This window comes from Trachemys scripta, chromosome 5 (genome assembly GCF_013100865.1).
Source record: "Trachemys scripta elegans isolate TJP31775 chromosome 5, CAS_Tse_1.0, whole genome shotgun sequence".
Classification (NCBI taxonomy): Eukaryota; Metazoa; Chordata; order Testudines; family Emydidae; genus Trachemys; species Trachemys scripta.
The window spans coordinates 83,995,845-84,017,023 of NC_048302.1; the positions used below are offsets into that span (position 1 = coordinate 83,995,845).

General features: G+C 44.4%; 1 protein-coding gene across 2 annotated transcripts in view; it reads right to left on the reverse strand.

The window, feature by feature from the left end:
• The window catches only part of ZDHHC2 (zinc finger DHHC-type palmitoyltransferase 2), a 68,511-nt gene extending 52,220 nt beyond the window's left edge, over window positions 1–16,291 (reverse strand). Inside the window, exon 1 of one of the 2 annotated variants that reach the window (XM_034771084.1) lies at window positions 16,273–16,291. Coding sequence is in view for 1 of the 2 variants with exons in the window: in XM_034771082.1 (XP_034626973.1) it covers window positions 15,817–15,967 (151 nt within the window). In the remaining variant the exon portion in view is untranslated. Of the gene's footprint in view, window positions 1–15,816; window positions 16,053–16,272 lie in introns of those variants that run through there. The other variant, XM_034771082.1, reaches the window with a different exon arrangement.
• Between the last annotated feature and the right edge of the window lie 4,888 nt (window positions 16,292–21,179).

Below are 21,179 nucleotides of genomic sequence, written 5' to 3' on the forward strand. Positions count from 1 at the left end.
GGAGCACTAGCATCTTGAATCGGACTCTCAATTTAACTGGCAGCGAATGTTAAGAGTAGTGTAGTAGTATGATGTGCTCTAACTGGTGGGCACACTTCACATGTGGAATGCTAAAAGCAGCAGTAGCTCCACCTTTTGTTGACCTTCAGGATCAGCGCCCTGTGAAAACTACCGCAATAGTCTAACCTTAAGGTGACAAAAGCACGGATCACCGTGGCTAATCACACCCTCAGTAGAAAGGGCACAGTCTCGTCAGGTGAAGATGAAAACATTACTGACTACTTGGAAATCCACAGAAGAGTTGAAAAGGACAATAAAATAATGAAGGAACTGAAGAATATATCCAACTTATCAAATATGCATAGCCCAGCCACTGATTTCTCAAAATGCTGCTCTCTTCCAACCATCACCATCTCTATCTTGTCTATATTGAACCTTAGCCTGCCGTTTTTCCTCCACGCCCCTCTTTTAACCAAACATCAGAACAGCAGGGAGACCACACTGTCAGTTCTAGATAAGAGGACAGCTAGGTCTCATCAGCATATTGGTGGCACAACAATAGGTTCTCAATCGCCTTTACAAGTTAAGCGAGAGGGACTGGAAGACTGAGCTACATAGGACTCCAAAAAGGTAGGCATCCTTAGTGAAGAGGAGCAACTGCTATCACCACTCAGATCTTTCCCACAGCAATGCTCAAAGCTACCATAAAGACGTTCCCTACCCCAGTCAGCAATAACTTCAGCAGGCAGCACTGCAATACACAGTCTAGCAGCATACAGGTCTGGGTGGGCGCTTTGGAACAGCAGCAGCAGCTGTGTTTTCCATGCCTTTGTTACACACAAGAGTGAGAGATCAGCTAAAATCACCACTGCCTGTGGACAGTGGTGCCAGTATACAGTCCATTGCTCTATACTTATAGTTCCATGCAACCAAGCAATTCCCTCATTTCCCTCACCCCACCAGGCCATACTCACCCTGGCTGGTGCCGTGAGCGGCGCCATACACAAGAACTCTCAAGCAGAAGTGTCAATAGACATGTCTTGTTTAAAACTTTAGGGGAGAAAGGGAAGGGAATTCTGAATCTTAACTCTTGCTCTCTGTTGTGACTATACTGACAATGGTACTTCTGTGTGTTTTATCTGCAGCTGCTGCCATGGCACCCTTGAGCGGTTCCCCCTCCTCCTCCCCCCCCCCCCCACACCTCCTGAGCCAGACAAGCAGGAGAAAGAAAGGACTTGGGATGACCTGTTCAATGAGATCCTGCAAGCCAGCGCTGCATCAGACCTTGAGCAAAAGGCCTGGAAGATGAACATTGCAGCTGGCCTAGAGAAGGAAAGAGCAGACTGGAGAAAGGGTCTGGAGTCCCAGCAGGAAAAGAAGAGAGAGACGCACCAGGACATAATGGGGCTTCTCCAGCAGCAAAAACAGATGCTGCAGACTCTTATGGACCTACAGATTTAACAATCACAGGCTCTCCTCCCTTTTCAGTCCACGGAGATCTCCATTACAGCACCTCTCTGCACCCCTTCCCTCCTCCCCCCCCAAAACATTCTATGTAGCATCAGTGGCTTCATCCCTACCCCTACTACTCCACCCCGGGGGACATTAAGACAACCACAGCCTCATATTCAGCAACCGTGGCTTTCACAGGTCAGTGTATGTGTAGGTAAAATGGACATGAATGTTCTTTACCCTTCAGAAGTTCTGCTCCATTAATGTATTAAGTTTTTAATATATTTGCTTTTAAAATTACAGATTTTTTTCTTTGCACTGGTTTTGTTACTGACTAAAATTCTATTATTTGGAAAATAATTTATCTTTATTAGTTCACAACATATGCTGCAGAGTGCCTAGCAGTTCTGAAGGCACCCACTTATTTGTTACTATTCAGCATGACAACTCACAGGATCAATAACAAACAGTAATAATGTACAGCAAGCACTGCAAAATTAATAGGTGCATTTGTTTCACAGATATTATGCAGGACACGACAGCTATAACCTTTAGGATGTTTTTTCATTGAGGTCCAATCTTATGAGTAAGCAATGCCAGCATCCCTTCAATCTACCAAAAGTTCATTCAACTGTCATTCTGCACCTGCTGAGCTGGTAGTTGAATATTTCATTGGTGCACTCGAGGTGGTCAGTGTATGGCTTCATAAGTCAGAGGAGCAAGAGGGAGGCTTGTGTGACAGGTTGGACCCCTTAAGGTGCCACCTGATGTGCTGAGATACCACTAAGCCTGCCTGGGCACCCTTTTTACCTGTCTTGCTGTGCTAGGCTATTAAGCCTTCTCCAGCACACACACAGGCAGGGCCACACCCAACTGCAGAACAAAACAGACACTGAGATCAGTTCTGGGAAGGCTCATCTTAAGGGACTTGCCCCAGCACTCAGGTGTCCACCTCCCTTGGAGTGCAGACCCAAAGGTATATCATGAAATCCGCCTCCTCTCTCAATGTGGAGAAAGGTATGCACAGCCTCTTATCCCTCCCCCCAATTATGAATTGTACAAATTGGGTTATATTATAAACAAGAAATAAGTTTATTAACTACAAAAAGTGGATTTTAAGTGAATATAACAGACAGAATAAAGCAGATTACTAAGCAAATAAAACCAAACACGCAAACTAAGCTTGTTTCACTAAAGAAATTGGTTACAAACAGTAATTTCTCACCCTAGATATCATTGCAGGCAGATTACAGAAAGTCTTGAAAGGCAGATGCACTGGTCTCCAGCTTGACACCTCAAGTATTGTTACTCACAAGCTAGACGCCCTTCCACCTTAGGCGCAAGCCTTCCCCCCCCCCCCCAGTTCACTTCTTGCTTCCAGGTGTTTGTCAGTGTCTCTTTGGGTGGGGAGGCAGAGGAGAACCTCGATGAGATCACTCCCCTGCCTTATATAGCTCTTGTGGAAGAACACTGGCATTCCAAGGGGTGGGTCCAGTACCAAGTGACTCAGACCCATGTCTCTGCAGGGCTGTGGCAGCCATTACTCGTAGGCTGTCTGGAGCGTCCACAAGAAGACTAAGCTCTTTCACAGTCCATTGTTTTTGCTAATGGGCCATTAGCCCTGTCTGGCTTTTCCATTGTTGTACCTGAAGGGCTAGTTGGGGGTGACACCCAAAGTAATATATTTGAGATACATGGTCAATATTCCTAATTTCAGATACAGAAATGATACAGGCATACAAATTGAATAATCACATTCACTAAATCATAACCTTCCCAATGATACCTCACATGAGCCATCTTGCATAAAGTATATCTCAGTTATGTCATATTCATTTTCATAAAGAATATGGAGTGAAACATCACAGCTGGTCCCCCAATATCACTATTGGCATTTCAGCATCGCCAATGGTAATCGGCCAGTCAGGAAAGAGAACCCCTGCTTGCAGCTTTCTGAACAGTCCTGTTCTTAGAGATGGGAGAGTCATGCTTCTTCCCTGACCAGCCCACGTTGATGTCAGTGAAACATCCCCAGTGATCCACCAATACTTACATAATAGCCCTTTCTGTTGATGTACTCTGTGGCAAGGCGATCTGATGCCAAAATAGGGATATGCATGCCATCTATTGGTCCACTGTAGTTCAAGAACCCCACTGCTGCAAATTCATCCAATACGTCCTACACACTTGCTTGACAATGGACCCCATAATGGATTTTCCAACTCCAAAATGATTTCCCATTGACTAGTAGTAATCCAATGTTGTAAGTTTCCACAGCACAATTGCCACCCATTTCTCTACTGTCAGTGCAGCTCTCATTCTGGTGTTCCTGTGCTAGAGGGCAAGGGCAAGCTCAGCACACAGATCCAAGAATGTGACCTTGCACCTCCAAAAGTTTTGCAGCCACTGCCCATCATCCCAAGCTTGCATTATGATGCAATCCCACTAGTCAGTGCTAATTTCTCAGTCCCAGAAACAGCGCTCCACCATCTGCAACTGCTCTATGAATGCTACCAACAACCCTGGATTGGTTCTCATCGTGTCTCACAGCCATACGTCCTCTACAAAATCATTGTGTTCCTGGCTGATTAGTTCTTCTTAGGCTCTGTAAATACCGGAGGCTGATGCATCTTATGCTTGCAATAATAGTAGGTTAATGGGATTTTTTTAAAACGTGCAAAAATTATGGGATATAAATGGCACTTGCATGCTGGGAAGTTGATCCCTTGCTCCCAGTCAGCCCTGCATGACTCGTTTCTGTCCCACCGTGAATTGCCAAAACTTCCTAAAAGACAGCACGCTACACAATGGCAGGTTGCACAGGGATACCTACCCATGGTGCACCATACTGCATTGACAGAACCACTCCTGATGCATATGTGTAGCACCGATGCAAGGAGCCAAGTATGCACACACACACACATACACACAGGTGATATACTAACTGCAGCAGCTTTATGGTCGATGCAAGTCACGTAGGCAAAGTTTGTAGTGTAGACATAGCCTTAGCGTAGTAAATTAACAATAATCACTGCAGTTTTCTAACATTTTTTACAAATAAATCTTAATGAGGTATTCTCCATAAGCAACATTATCTACACTCACTGGAAAAACTGTAAAGATTTTATTGGCAGCCATCATCATGGTAAAAGCTATACAAATATATTAAAATATTTACTTATTTTGGATAGCTCTCACCTCACTCAATTATTCTGCTTCACTCCAACACTCAAGAGTTGTGTTCAAATTAAACTCAGGAAAACAAAACAATCCACTTTCCACCATTCTGTACACAGTTTAATGTTCCTAATACAATAAGGTATTATCTTAAATTTATCAGCATAAACTATCACCTTATATTTGTTTAACAGGAGATATTAATATTTTCAGCCTCAAGCAAAAAAAATTAAGAAAACTTTTAAAATGTAATAGTTAAAAGCATTAAATCCAATAATGCACTTTGTTTAAATGTTTTCTTATTACTCCAGGTGCAAGAAGCTAATATATGAAAAGTTAATAAGGGCAGGAATTAATAATGTCAAACACAAGGAAAATTATAACTGTTTTACAAAAGAAATATTTGATGACTTACTATTTTTGGTTTTAGACAGGAACAAATGCTCATTTCACATAATATACCCAAAAAATAAGAAGCTGCCATAAATGTACTGAAAACAAATCTAAAATGCACATTTATTTATAAACAAATATTTTCTATTTTATTTCACAACACTTTATTATTTGATCCTTTATGACCTGCTAGGCACAGCTCTTCATAGAGTTTTTTCCCCCCTCCCCTCTTCTCCTGGGGAGTAGATACATTGCTGATACAAGAAAGTAGGTCAAGCTTACAGTGTATTCGGTCATTAGTAAATGGTAGCTTAAACACTGAAAATTTGCTGAGTGGTGTAAACACTAAGAAGCAAAAGGATGTACATTTAAAGAAACATATTTCATAGAGTACTGACCCAGTTCTGTTAAAAACAGCAATTAGACACTGCATATCCAGCTCACACTGTTCACAGCTCCGTGATTCAAAATATTCAAGTTCAAATATTTCCAATATATTACACTGTCTGGGTTTTGTAATTGTTACAGTTTTCCACACTGGGTCTTTTTTCCTTTGCAGGTATGAATTTTGTTTTTTCCTCACCCCTTTTCAAAGTTTTGAACTGCTGAGCCTCACCTCATTTCAAATCTTGTAGCTTTATCAGATCTGTGCAGGTTTTCAGACCCAAGTTTCTGATTATTATACCCAGAAAGTATTAGCCCATCTGCTCATGAAATACCTACAAATTATTTTATATTCTTCTCTCTCATTGTATTGTGAAAACATACTATACTGCTCTTCTTCAGGTCCATTCCAATATTTGCGCCTGAGACTGTCAACATGAAACTTTCTACAAGTAAAAATAGCATATAACTTTAAATAATGCAAATGTATATTTTTCAACTTGGAACATTATAATTTCTCAGATGAAAGTTGCAGCATAGCTAAAGTTACTGGAGGTTCCTCAATGTGGACAGGTTGACTGACAGGCAAGGAAGAACAACAGAAACAGAGACAGGGAGAGAAAACTATAAACAGATCCTATGTCCGACTGAGCAACCAACATTACTCAAAATGTACCCCTGGCAGCTTTGGGGGGAGAGGGGTCTAGGCTGGCTGGTGAAAGAGGGCTCAATTGCTTCTTTCAGAGTCTCTTCTGCATCTCTACCTTCAACATGGGAGTTCAATTCCTTCACGAGTTTAGGAAGGGGAAGGGTAGCTGGGAGGAGGAGGAGGGAGATCACAGCTAATTAGCTGACCTGCAGGGAAGCAGCAGGCCACTTGCTCCCACGCAGAAGCACCCTTTCCCTCTGGCTGGATGCCATTACAAGCTCAGAGCAACAGCTCCCACCTTCCCTCCCTGGGATTAGAATAGAACTGGGGTCTCCTGTGGGCACTGCCCTCAAGTCAACTTTTTGGACTGGGAAGGAATTTTTCCCTGCCAAATTGGCCAGGGAACGATGGGGTTCTTTTCACCTTCCCCTCAGCAACCCAGTGAGTAGATTAGGAGATAAAGTTCAAGTAGTCGCAGCTTAGCAAGTGGTTAGCACAGGTAATTGTTTGATTGGGGTCTGGCTCCCTAAATTACCAGAACTGAAAGTGGATTTAGGGGAAGGCATCCCCTAAAGAAGCTTGAAAATAGGGCTGGCACGCCTAGTGTCTGGTCCAGCGAGGAAACAGCCCCTTAACACTGAGAGAGGAGAAGCTGGTGGGGTCCCAGGAATATTCAGGGAGCAGGTATGGAGGGGTGAGGAGCTGATGGCAGGCTTCTGCCATGTGAACAGGTTACAGAGAGAAGAATGCCCTGCACTGGACAAGTTACTGCCAGATAGTTCTAGACGAGTTAAATTTAATAAAGTTTTGGCCTTGTTAAGCCACATCCCTTGTGTCTTTTCCTTCTTCCTGCGTGTCCAGGACAGAGGACCCAAAACTGAAGAGTGATCTCTAGGAAGCGGTCATCCCCAAGTACTGTTGGGAGAGGAGGGAAAGAGGAGCTCCAAGAACAAGTAGTTCTACTGGCGATGCAGAAGAGGTGCCTGGGTCATTTGCCTCCAAACTCAGGAGCTTCCTCCTGCCCACATTGACCCTTGACTACAGAATAATGGGGCAACATTTCCAGCTAAACAGTCCTCCAGAGTCTGATCATGCAGAATAAGAACAGCACAATGGAACGGGAGACCTCTCGTCTGGGTCACTTCCCACTTCCAACCAACAGAAACATCTGGCAGCTTCTGCCCCTGCTTGCAGACAACTTCCCAACTTTGCTTTCTGAATTTCATGGATCACAGGATGAGGGATCTTAGACACAGGATCCAGTACAGATTCCCATACTAATTCTGGAAGGTGAACCAAAATGCACACTGGTTGCTCTATGCCCTCCTATGCTGTTGTATATGCTGCAAGGAGTATATATTATATACAAAAAATAAGTTAAAATGGAAAACTGCAACCTGCTGATCACTGATACAGCTGCCCTCACGATTTCAGAAAGAAACAAACTGTTTCTTCAAACGAACTTTACTTAGGAAGTTGAGACCACTTAAATAATAGATATTGCATTTCTCTTATTTCTTAATTTGGGGCCACAGATGAGAACCTTTTTTGGTATTTTCCGTTTGTGTCTTATCCAAGGGTGAAAGTAAGTCCAGTGACTTACCAGTACACTGGGGCCAGCTCTGGCCCCCGGAAGGGGCGGGGCCTAGGGCAGAAGGGGCGTGGTTGAGGGAGTCAGAGCCAGCCCCAGCCCACCCCATAAGGTAAGCGCCCCCCCCCCCCCCCACCGGGGTAGCAGCAGCAGCCCGGGGCTCCGAGGGCTATTTAAAGGGCTGCTGCTGGGGGCTATTTAAAAAGTCCGGGGCTCCCCTGCTTCTACCACCCTGGCCCTTTAAATAGCTGCCAGAGCCCTGGACTAGTGGCAGTGGGGCTCCGGTGGCTATTTAAAGGGCCGGGGCGGTAGAAGCAGCGGGAGCCCCGGACTTTTTAAATAGCCCCCAGAGCCCCGCAGCCCTACCCCAGGGCTCCAGCAGTGGGGCTCTGGTGGCAATTTAAAAGGCCTGGGGCTCCAGCCCCTGCTAGGAGCCCCAGGCCCTTTAAATTGCTCCCTGGGGAAGCCGGGCCACCCTGGTACAGCAAACCGGCTCTTGCCGGTATGCCATACCGGCTTACTTTCACCTCTGGTGTTAACTATAAAACACATAAGTGACTGAGATGTACATTTACTATGTACAGTGTGGAGGATGTGTGTGTTGAAATGTTTTGCTAAAAGAATTTTTAAAAACTGCATATATGTCTAGGGTAACCAGACGTCCCAATTTTATTGGGACTGTCCTGATATTTCCTTGTTTGTCCCGCGTCCTGACCAATGGGACACTGGACAAACAAGAAAATACTCCGGAGCCCTGAAGTGCTTGCGACACCCCCCCACCCCCGACTCTGTCCCCTCCTTCCCCCATTGGCTCCCTCCCCGAATCCCCGCCTCTTCCCCAGGCTCGCCATTCCTCCCCTCTCTGGCGCTTGTGGAGGAAGGCCCGGGAGACGCAGGGGAAGAGTGGGGCCGGGGTGCGTGAGCATCTGGCCTGGCCCCCGGCGCAGGCAGGACTCAGTCGGGTGGTAGGGAGGCATCAGCAGCCCAGCCCTGTTCGTTCCCCTGCGGGACCCGAGTGGGACGGGGGGCTAGGGCCACCCGCGGGATAGCACCAGCTGGGCAGCAGCCCAGACGCGACTGGCCAGGGGCTGGGCACAGCGTGCGCGCTGCTGGGTCCCCGCAGCAGGCCCGGGCTCAGGCCCAGGCGCCAGAGCCGCATCCGCTGAGCTTGGCCATTGGCCGCTTCCTCTCCTCACGGCAGTGGGAGCTGCAGCAGTGGCTGTTCCCGAGTCCCGCTGCCTGGGGGGAAGAACAGCCACCGCCTGGCCCCACGGGCTGCCCCCCTACTCTCCCTACTGCCCGACTGAGTCCTGCCTGCACTCGGGGCCAGGCCGGACTCTCACTCATCCCAGCCCCGCGCTTCCCCTGCGTCTCCCAGGCCTCCCTCCAGTGCTTGTGGAGGAAAGGGGGGGAGGGGTGGGTTTTTTTTTTTCCCTGCCCCCCGTCCCGATATTTGACTTGGGTGGTCTGGTCACCCTATATATGTCTGGATGTGTCCAACCATGGGAGTGAGTTTAAAAGTAAGTTAGATAGCATTATGTGAAAACCATGGTCATTTTCTCTGATTCCTACTCTTTACACTTATCAAAAAAAGTCTTGCTTGCATATCTTTCAGTTTTAATAATCTGAGCTGAAGATATACAAGTGCTTTGTCAATTCATTATTATAAGGCGAAGTTTTATTATATATGACAACACAAGCATTTTCTTTTTTGGCTTTGAAATCGGGTACATCTTCTAGTTCAATGTTCGAAAATTGACACAAGTTATTACAGGGGCCATATCCCCCAGATTCCTGTGGCTCTAGCGCTAGGAACATAGCCTGGTGTGTTGAAGTTAAATATAGACACTTGTTTCGAATGTTTGTGGATGCACCCAACCAACATATTTTTATCTCTTCGGTTGGAAAACCCCCCAACAAAATGAAAGATTTAAGAGAAAGAGTGACTTATTATTATATTATCTATTAGATTAAATTAACAACTGAGCTATATGAAGAAAAATGATACAAAGTCTCATGGTCTGCAGCCCCCAGATTTCTATTATTATGGTGGTAGGACAATATCTTGATTTACTGAAATTAAACAAAAAGAGATAGCTGTCTAGAATTTGCGACTGCAGCCAAACAAGTTATTTTATCATGTTGGTTATGAAAACAAATAATATTTCTCCACTGTACCTTTTTTACCTTTTGTGTTTGTTCCCTCTTTTTAAAAATATTAATGTAAGGAGGTACATCCTTTTAACAACTATTTATCTTTAAATAAAAAATACTATTTGCTTTCCAACAAAAATATGTAATATATAATGTACAAAACAGATTATTAAAAAGTATAATTATAAGTACCTAGTTTTTACAATTTTTTCTCCAATTATTGCGGAGGGGGGTGGGGAGGGGAGGGAAAGACGACAACATGCATTGGCCTGCTTTAGTTAACATTCAGATTTAGATACCCATTTTTCCTTAACATGCATCTCTGCACACATTTTAAATGTCTCTGAATTTTAGTATTTTTTCATTATCTTCATTGTGGTTCTTTATAGTTTCCAGGAATAGTCCTAGTTATCAGTCATTGGTTTAGGAGTTCTAGGCCGTACATTAAATCCTATTACCATCCCTCCTTAGATTGGGGGTCAGTCAGAGATGAAAGTAAGCCAGTACAGTACGGCGAACCGGCAAGAGCCAGTACGCCGTGCCGGACTGCACTGGCTGCCGGAGCTGCGGCGAGGATTTAAAGGGCCCTGAGCTCCGGGGCAGCCGGAGCCCCGGGCCCTTTAATTTGTCCCTGAGCCCTGGGGGCTCGCAGCCACCTCTGCAGCTGGGAGCCCCGGGATGATTTAAAGGCCCTGGGGCTCCCAGCCACAGCCGGTGCCCCAGGGCCTTTAAATCTCGAGAGGCCCCGCCTCTTCCGGTTGAGGCCATGCCTCTTCCAGGTGAGGCCACGCCCCGCTGAGGACTCCGGCTGTACTGGTAAGTCCTGTAAGTTACTTTCACCCCTGGGGTCAATTGTTGGAAGGGAGGAGGCCAGGCACCAGAAAAAAGGTTTATCTCATAACGTCATATCCAGTGACATCGTCACCCTTATCTCTCAATCTCATTCTGACAGAAGTCAGGGGTAAGGTACCACGTAGATAAATATTCAATTTCACATTTTCTTCTTGATTTTAGTCAAGTTTTTAATGCAAAAAAAATCTATTAGAAAAAATAAAAATAATGAATTTCCATGTCCTTTAAATAAAAAGAGACACCTTAATTATAAGATTCTTTAGATAACAGCTTGTTGAAGTGAGAAAAATCTATTTGGGATGTGAGACTATCCATTTACCCTAATGAATAAAATTATAAAGGTAATTACTAAACAAAAATTCTACACTTTGATTCTCTCTCATATGACTTAATATTCTACATTTGAATTCACAACAAAATTTGCACATATTTTATCTTTACTGAAGTTTTGAAGCTGTAAAATGGTTTAACACTATCTGAAAATTTACTGTAACCCCTATCCTCTACACACAAAAATGCCTTTTGCGCCTTTAACAAAGTGTGCTACTGGCATTTTCATTAATCCTGATAGACTGTTTGCACTATATTCCCCTGAACCACCCACCCTCTTTTGTTGTGATTTGTTTTGTGCTGGAAGTCAGAATGAGTAGATGGAAATAAAATTCATAACAACAATTGTGTACTACTTGTGTGCTTAAACAAAACATTACCTTTCTTTAGCTTAGTGTTTTAAATCCAGCCTAAATAAGTAGTCACCAAAAGCCAGTAATATCTTAATGCTGTTTGATGCGCTACATGAAGTAAATTGGCACCTTCTGTTTAGTTCCTAGTGCTGTCCATATCACAAAACCTACCACATTTGGCTAGGCTTTGACGGATAGACCAGAAGGGACACCAAGGACTGAGTGTGCATGGCAACCAAACTATCCGCTTAATTAGGCAATCCTTAAACAAATATGTATTCAAAATCATAGCGATTACCTGGATGCATAAAGATTACTCACATTAAGAGTTTCATGATCAGGCAATCATGATCAGTTTCATGAGATCCTTTCAGAACTGAGATGAAACACTTTTGCAAATAATGTATATCACATCAATGCTATTATGTATCAACTTGTGTAAAAGCCTTTCACCCCAACCCTATTACCAGGGGATTATAATTTCACCACTACAGAGAGTGACTTTGGGAGAAAAGAAAGCATAATATCTAAGAACCCAGAAATTCTCCACAGAAAGGAAACACTTTTTGCGAAAAAAGTTTTTGTTGTAAACCCAATTTTCCACTGAAAAACAGTTTTGATGGAATTTTTTTTAACCAGCCTTCTAAATATCTCCTAATTACTAGAGAGGAAGGTATTTAATAATCCACAAATAGACCGTCGTGTACTAGAAAACTTGCAGGTTGATGGAGGAGGTGGCATTGCAAGCTGCCATAAAACAATTCGTGAAGATGAGGATTAAAAGAAGCATATAGATTGATCTAGACATGAGTCACCTAACAATTTTCAGTAAGAAGTTTGTACTTGAAAAATTACAGTATAGTACTGCACATGTTCCCAGTTACATCACTCCTTTTCTACAACAGCCACTTCCTCAAACGAATATTTATCTTTAGCCCTGGCCTTCAACATGACATCCAGAAAAAGTCAGAGAAAGCAGCTTCATGTTAGAACTACCAAGTCTTCAAGAGTCATTAAAAAAGTTAAGATTTAATTATTTTTATCATATTCTGTAATAAACAGTGTTCATGGAATTGAAGCCTTTCCAAATAATCAATGGATCTTGTAGTTATCACTCTCCTGGGCTTTGGTGTTAAAACAACAAAGAAGCAGTTCACTGCCTTGTAAAACTACTCCACTAAGAATGTCAAAATACTTACTAAAGGCACAGCTAAAGAGATTTATCATCATGGTGTTATGTTTTTACCTTAATTCTTCAGTTTTGCTTTATACGTGATAAAATTATTAACTCTTATACAGAGCCTTTGGTACCATTCTACAAGGTATTAAGCACCAACTAATTTGACTTCAAAATATCACTTAATGACTAGGCCAATATCACTTAATAATAGGCCAGATATGCCTAAGTCTAGTTTATTAGCTAGGGTGCAATCTATCTTTTTTATAAGCACCTTTATTAGATAATACAAGTCATGTAACAGGAAGTCTGTGACTGAAATGGTCTATAACAGAGAAAGACAAAATTAATGCTTATATTAATGAACATAACTTTTAGCAGTATCATTAGGGTTCTTCCTAGCACCTGTAACCACAATGACCACCTGTGACAATCAGGGTCCAGACACCTGAAGAGAACAGGTTTGATCTGAACCCAAAAAAATAAGCAGTTGAATCAACTTGATGGCATACTACGTTATTTCACTGTAAAAGTGTATTGAGTAAGATCTTTTATGAAAGCTTGCAATGCACCAAACACAAGTCATTGTGAGATATGTATACAAGTTACAGTTACAATTTTCTACATATACATACAGATATTGTAACTGTGGTGCAACTTCAGCATCACCTCACAATAGGGCAGTGAAGCAATCAGGCTGAGAGAGTTTACTTCCCCAGATGAGACTGCTTCTAGCACCTAGTCATCGTCCAGAGCAGGAAAAACAATGAAGAAACAAAGCAAATGAGAACAGCTTGAAACTGAAAAGAAAACCCTAGTCTTTGAAAACTAAGGAGGGAGCTCTCCCGCTGGCATAAAGTGTTGGTAGCCAGGAACAGATTTACCATGAAACACACCATGTGGTGGCATGGAGCCCCCAGTGAGAGCACGGCCCCCAAAATGCAGGACAAATCTCATCTGACAACCTGCCCAAGTCTTGGCTGGTGGCACAGCAGGGCTCAGACAGGCAGGCTGCCTGCATGCCGTGACCCCATGCCACTCCCAGAAGCGGCCGGCTGCTGGCACTCTCTGGCGGGAGGAGGGTCTGCACGCTGCCCCTGCCCCGGGCAGCACACGGAGACTTGCTGCTCCCCTCCCCCAAGGGGCATGCAGAGCTGTGCCAGCAGCAGCACAACAGAGCTAAAGCTTCTCCCTGCCCGCTCTGCCTCCCTCCCTCCATGCCACGCCACTCCCGGAAGCGGCTGGCATGTCCCTGCGGCCCCTAGAGGGGTGTGTCTCTCCATGCGCTGCCTCTGCCCCGAGCACCGACTCCGCAGCTCTCATTGGCTGGGAACTGCGACCAATGGAAGCGGCGGGAGCAGTACTTACAGGCAGTGGCACGCAGAGATCCCCTGGCCCTCCCCGCCAGGATCCACTGCCAGAGGGGTGTGTGTGCCAGTCGCTTTGAGAGCTGCGCCATCCGAGGTAAGCGCTGCCCCCCGACTCCCTCCCACACCACAACCCCTTGCCTCAGCCGAGAGCCCGCACCCAAACTTCCTCCCAGAGCCCACACCCCTCACCACCCCATACCCCAATCCCCTGCCACAGCCCAGAGCCCACACCCAGCACCCGAACGTCTCCCAGAGCCTGACCCCCGCACCTCCTCCTGCACCCCAACCCCCTGTCCCAATCAAGGCACCTCACTTCATATTCATTTACTTCTCATTACTTATAATATAGGAAGAGGAAGAAGAAAAAAAATGAAAAACGGGAGAGAGATAAAAGAGAATGTTCTTTTTCTTGGCTGGGTCCCAAGGGGGCCCCCAAAAATGAAGCTGTGCACAGGGCCCCACTAATTCTAAATCCACCACCGGCGGCAGCTATGTCACCAGGAGACACTCTCCCACTGGCATAATGCTGTCCATACCAGCGCTGCTGTCAGTGAAACTTACATTGGTGGTGGTGGTGAGGGGGTGTTTTTTCACACCCCGACCGACAAAAGTTTTGCCAACAAAAGTGCTAGTGTACACAAAGCCTTAGTATAAATAGAGTTATGAATAGTGCTACTGTTCGCATACCATTAAGGGAATGCACCCCAACGGTTATGTTTAATTAATATAATGGTTGTATCTGACAAAGTGGGTTTTTTACCTACTGAAGCTTATGCCCAAATAAATCTGTTAGTCTTTAAGGTGCCACTGGACTCCTCAATGTTTTTGTGGATATAGACTAACACAGCTACCCCTCTGATACTTGAAACGGTTATAATGTAACACATAAAATAGATGGGAATACTTAGCATACCTCTGTAATTTAAGTACTGTATATTGTTTTAAAAGGGGAATGGGATCTAGACAATACTAAAAATGGGTCTTAACTAATGTCAGATCCAAAATTCCCACAGCATTTTTAAATGTTTGGTCTTGGATTTTGGTTTGGGGTGAACTTTAGGCAAAATACTATATGACAGAGAAAAATATCATGCCATCTATAGGTGTTCCGCAAAACAGTTTCAAGGTGTATTTGAACATTAACACAAATTCTAAAGCACTTTGTTCACTCAATTAGCTACTTATTGACTTGCAGATAGATGTTGTAGTGGGTTGATGATACTAAGTCAGCATGCACAGTATTTTCACCACCATCAATACTTACAGATTCACAACAACAACAACAGCTAATTCAGGAGTCACTGCTTATGACAAAGGCTACTCTAGGAGAAACTACGCTATGTGATTAGAGCTGAATCTCGAACCACGCATCTCTTCTCCCCACATCCCTGCCAACCTAAAATCCTTTGCTGTCTTACTGGTCTCCTGGGTTCAGCTACACTGCGATGCGCACAAGCCTGGCAAAGCACGTCTCCGACAAAGAAACACCCACAAGGAGAAGGGGACCGGGAAGAGACCCAGGAACTGGGCGCTCAGCCACGGGAGCACTTCCCGAACGCCTCCGCCACCATCGCCCGGGGCACAGGGTCCAGAGGCGGGCTCTGCCTCTCTCTCGGGGCGCGCCTGGGGCTTGCGGGGAGCGGATCCTGCTCAGCTCGGCAGAGGAAAGGCGAAGGCCATAAACCGCCAGCCGGGCCCGGCAGCTTTCTAGCACAGGGCCATGCTCGTGTTTGCACAGTCACACCGCCCCACGCGGGGCAGCGTGGCGGGCCGGGATCAGCACAGCCCGGCAGATACATCCCAAACTCCCGGGCAGCTGCCGAGCCCGGCTGTCCCCCGGCGCGGTGTTGGGGGTTTTGTCCCCTTGCCCTCCCGTGGGTCGCCGCTGCGGGGGAAGGGGTGGGGGTCTCTGGCAGGCCGCGGGCCCCACTCACGCAGGCAGAGCTGGGTGACATAGGCGTAGTAGGACCAGCAGAGGATGCTGGAGATGAACAGCACCGGCACCCAGTAGAGCAGCCGCTGACAGCGCCGCCTCACACCGCCCCGGGTCCCCGCTGCCGGCGCCGCCATCTTCCCGCACCGCATGCCAGCCACTAGCCCCGGGCACTAGCAGGGCAGCCGAGCCGCCGCAGCCTCCTGCCAACGCGGGGAGGGCGCGGCGCCTGTGCCTGCCAGCCTGCTTCCCTCCCGACTGGCTCCTCCAGCAGGCGGCGCCGCGCCGGGGCTGCTCCGCCCCCACCGCTTCCACAGCCAGCCAGTCACGGGCCCCCGCCTCCCCCGGGGCGTGGGAAGGGAGCGGGCGGAGCCGCCCCACGGAATGAGGCTGGGAGCCCATAGGACACAGACAGCGAGGAAATGGGGCGGGGGCAGGGTCGTTTGCTCCCACCTACCCCATAGCAGCCCCAGGCCGAGGGGGTCCCTGTATCCCCATGGGCAGAGGGGTGGTGGTCAGTTCCCACCGCCTCAGCCCCTCATTAGGGCCTCGCTCGGAGGGAGGGGACTTGTCAGGGCGGAGGGAAGGAAAATCCGGAGCTTGATTTTCGCTTAAAACGATAGGAGAACAGAGCACCTGCCTTGGATACTGACAGGAAAAAACCGTGCGCCGCTGCCTTCAGTTGTAGTGCGGTGTAACGCCACTGAAACCAACGCAGTTAGCATCAACGTTAAATCGGAGTAACACTGCTGATTCAGGCCAGCTGGGCTTGATAGCCCCGGTGATCCTGCAAACAGTGACACCGGCTTGATCCTATGTGATCAGTTCTCTTTTCCTGACTTTCATGGAAGCACTGGGCCCGTTCCGTAGACTCTGATCTTGCCAACTCCTATGCACCTGCTTAACTTTAGGCAGATGTGTAGTTCCATTTAACTCAAAGAGCATAAAGATATACACCTGCAAAAATGTTTTCATGCTCTTAGACTATACAGACCTATGGACATAGACCTTATCTTTTTCTGTGTTCTGTATAGTGCTGAGCACATTGTCAGCAGTCAAGACATGAGTCCCTCAATTTCCCTAGCTGTTAAAATAAGGATGATACTTAAACACTTTTGTAAAATGCATTGGAATATATGGACAAAAGTGCTATCTAAATGCTAAGTATTACTGTAAAGTAACAGATACAGTATCTGTTGTAGGCAGCCAGTGATGTCACAATAAATGGTGGCTCAAACTTCAGTGAACATGGCAGTCAGTTCTGCTTTTGACATCACAATGGGTTAGTTGGCAAGACATGAGAGGATAAGGTATGCTGACTCACTTTTTCCCAAACATGGTTTAATGAATGTTTCTCACACAGAAACACTTGTGAAATGGCATAGTAAATCCAGATTATAATTAGGTGTGTATGCACAAATTAGTTGCTGAATTAGAGTTCCAAAATTAAAACTGCCAGGAACAGCAGGGAGCATTTCTCCAATCTACTAGAATCTTTGAGTATGTCAACAATATAGTACTGTAGTTATGAAAGAGCTGGTTGATTTAAGTGTGTTTGGATTTTCAAACAGCTTTGGACAAGGTCTCACACAATGGGCTATTAATGAAACTGAAGTCACACTGTGAGAGGTATAGATGGTCATAGATTAGAAATTAGCCCTGAGATACAAAAAGAGTAAGAGTTTTCAACATTGCAAAAGTATAGCAGGGGAGTACCACAAAGTTCTATAATAGGGCTGGTATTGTTTAGTGTATTTATTAATGATTTGGATAAGGGGATTTTAACCATGAGGTGGCAAATTTACATATCAGACAAAAGTGTTTAGGTTAGTCAAAACTGGGGAGACTGAGGAATTACAAAAGGATGTTATGACACTGGCAGACCAGGTGCCAGCTCATGCCACGGCCCCTAGGCTCAACTGAACTCTGACCAATACATAACTGGAAACAAGTCTGGCTTACCTGTGTATTACAATTGTTAAAATAGATGTTAAATTTATAAGAATGTGTTTAGTGTTAAGAATTTATTAAATGCTTGTAGGATGCTGCGTGTAGTAATCTCATTTATAACATCTGTACCCCATCTTGTAAGGTTATATTGAGTAGTTGTATTATAAATCTCTGTAAATTTGTAAATAATCAAACAGGAAAGGAGCATTAATTTATGTAAAATGCAGGCTTCCTACAGAAGATGGTAAGTCCTGCCCACCAAGAAGGCCCATTGAAACCAAATGAACCACTGTGAAACATCAAAGAACAAAAACTTTAATTGCTCCCCCACCACACCCATGAAGAGAATCTGTGCGTGTAGACTCATCCCATTAGTTTGAACTCTGGGAGTAGGAAATAAAAATCCCTAACAAGAAGAAAATGGATCTCTACGCTGCTTGGACTCTGGGAGGACAAGATTGCTAAGCAGAAGTAAGGGATCCCCAATGCTTGGCCTGGGTTAGCCCTAAAGGACTTGTAGAACTTGCATATTATAGAAGCTTCTACTACCTTTTGAAAGGTAAGATTATAACTCGTGTGTGTGTAAGTTTACCTGCTTTAACCTAGTAAATAACTCATTTATTTTTTGTTGGTAATAAATCTTGTTAATTTATTATAGGACTGGCTACAAGCATTGTCTTTGGTATAGGCTCTAAGATGCAATTGACCTGGGATGAAGTGACTGGTCCTTTGGGACTGGGAATAACCTGAATATTGTTGTGATTTTTGGTGTAAGGGACCATCTATCATAAAGGCAAGTTTACCTGGGTGGCAAGATAGACCAGATTACCCAAGGGGACTGTCTGTGACTCCATGTTAAGACTGTTATACTGCTTGAGGAGTTCACATTTGATATGTGGTTGGTGAAATTTAAGTATAGAACTCACAATCAGTTTGGGGTTTGTGCCCTGCTTCTTAACAGTTTGCCCTGAGGTTGGTACTCACACTCCTGAGCCAGTCCAGACAGCTTGAGTAAAGCTGACATAGTAAAGCTGGGTGAACAGGTAGCATAATGAAATTTAGTGTTTACTTTTACAGACATAGTAAAGCTGGGTGAACAGGTAGCATAATGAAATTTAGTGTTAATAAGTATTAGGTAATACATATTGAGAGGGATAATTTGAATTACGCCTAAATATTCCTGGTTTCTATATTATCTGCAACTGCTCAGGAAAAAGACCCACATGTCACAGTGGACAGTTTAGTTAAAACATTTGCTCAATGCACAGTTGGGATGAAAGATCAATCAAAATGTCAGGCCATAGAAAGAATGAAATATAAAATGACAACAAAATAATGATGCCATTGTATAAATCACTGGTTCATTCTCATCTGGAATACTATGTTCAGGTCTAATAATCCCATCTAAAAAAAGGTACTACAGAAACAGAAAGGGTACAGAGTTGGACTGTGAACACTGTTAGTCACTGAAAGACTTTGATATAAGGGGAGACTGAAAATATTAGGAGAGGAGACAAGATGAGACATGACTGAGGTATTAAAAATAATGAATGACAATGAGAAGGTAAATTTGACACTTATTAATCATTTTCCACAATACAAGAAAAAAAGAGACATTCAATTAACTAAAAGACAACAAATTACTTTTTTTTACACAATACTTAATAAACCTGCAAAAATCATTGCCACAGGGTATCATTGAAGACAAAAGCTTAGTAAAATAATAATGAAAATGATTAGACATTTATATGTCTAATGAGAACATCCACAGTTACATAAAATAGATTTTAAAAGTATAAGGGATAAAAGGCTTCCTGCTTCAGGGCATGTGCCAACCATTTACTGACATGAGTTAGGAAAAAAGAGAGGCAAGTCATTCCATTTGGCTTCTTGCATCTTCCTCTGAAGTATCTGGCACTGTCCACTGTCAGACACGGGGTACTTGCATTAGATGGATCACTGATGCTACTTGAAGTCTCTAAACCACAGGATTTGGGGACTTCAACAGCAGAGTCAAGGGAAAGGGGTTGGGACGGCTTTGTGGCCTGCATCATGCGGGAGGTCAGACTAGATGATCATAATGGTCCCTTCTGACCTTAAAGTCTATGAGTCTAGGATCGGATCTGTTATTCCATTTCCTATTTTGCTATACAATGAAGAGCTGGCAGCTGGAAACTCCAGGCATAACATGGCGAGTGAATGTTTGTATAGTACTTTGAGGATTTCAAAAGCTATATAAGTGTTATTATTATGTTTATAAACACTGCATTGTCAGACTAATATTTTAATACAGTATTCCAATATCTGATTGTCTCAGCCCTTCGCATGCTTTCTCAAGGATTATAGAAAAAGAAAGTAGTATTGTATTGCTTTTTATTTACTTAAAATTATGTGAGTGTTCATACAGCACCTGCATGCTGGTTTATGTGCTGCAGCAGAACATTTCTGATGGCATCAGAATTTCCCCATCAGTCATTTTACAGCACTGTAGGCTACCTTAGCTGTATGCTGGAAATAAGCATGGCTCATCAATCGTAATACTTGTCAAGGAAATGTTGTAAATAAACATAAAAGGCATACATTAGTTTTTGAACTGTTAATGAATCTTTAAACATCTTTTTGTTATATAATACTTACATGTCTGCATGGTAGGTTGTCAGTGACATGAGGAAAAAAAGATGAAGCAGTATAGAGAATATTTCAGCGTGCATTGCATACATAAAAAGAACAGGAGTACTTGTGGCACCTTAGAGACTAACAAATTTATTTCAGCATAAGCTTTCATGGGCTGCAGCTCACTTCTTCAGATGCTTCGTAGAGGACTAGCTGCTGTCATTCTGTTAGGGTGAAATTTAGTCCTAGTGTAACTCCACTGGCATTAATTGAATTGTACCCACTTACCTGAGGGCTGAATTGACCTTTATATCATTAGCCAGATTAAAAGGAAATAATGATTGAGAACATGGAAAAGAAATTCCATACTCTATGTAAATATAGCCTAACATGATACTGCCACCCGTCTGGGTAAGCCTCTGCAATAACTCTCACCTGGATCAGGAAGGCAGCATCCCAATTTTCCCATATTCTCACCAACCTTGGCCGCTTGGGCATTTCATTGCCCTGCTTACTCTGCCGTGGCTTATTGTGTGTCAGCACCTCCCTGTGCAACAATGATAATTTGTTCACATGTTCATCTCTCAAAATTGTATTCCTAATAGTACTGAGAAGATGAATCCCACTGGGTCAGCCACCCCAGCAGAACCATACTTGAGACTCTCTGTGGGGCACTCTCAGTGCCCTGTTGTCCTCCAGCTACCTCTGGGGCAGCAATTCTATTCCACAAATTGCAGTTCCTTGGCAATGGATGAGTTGCAATGTGCCCAGAAATCTCCCCTCCATTAAGGACTCCCACTC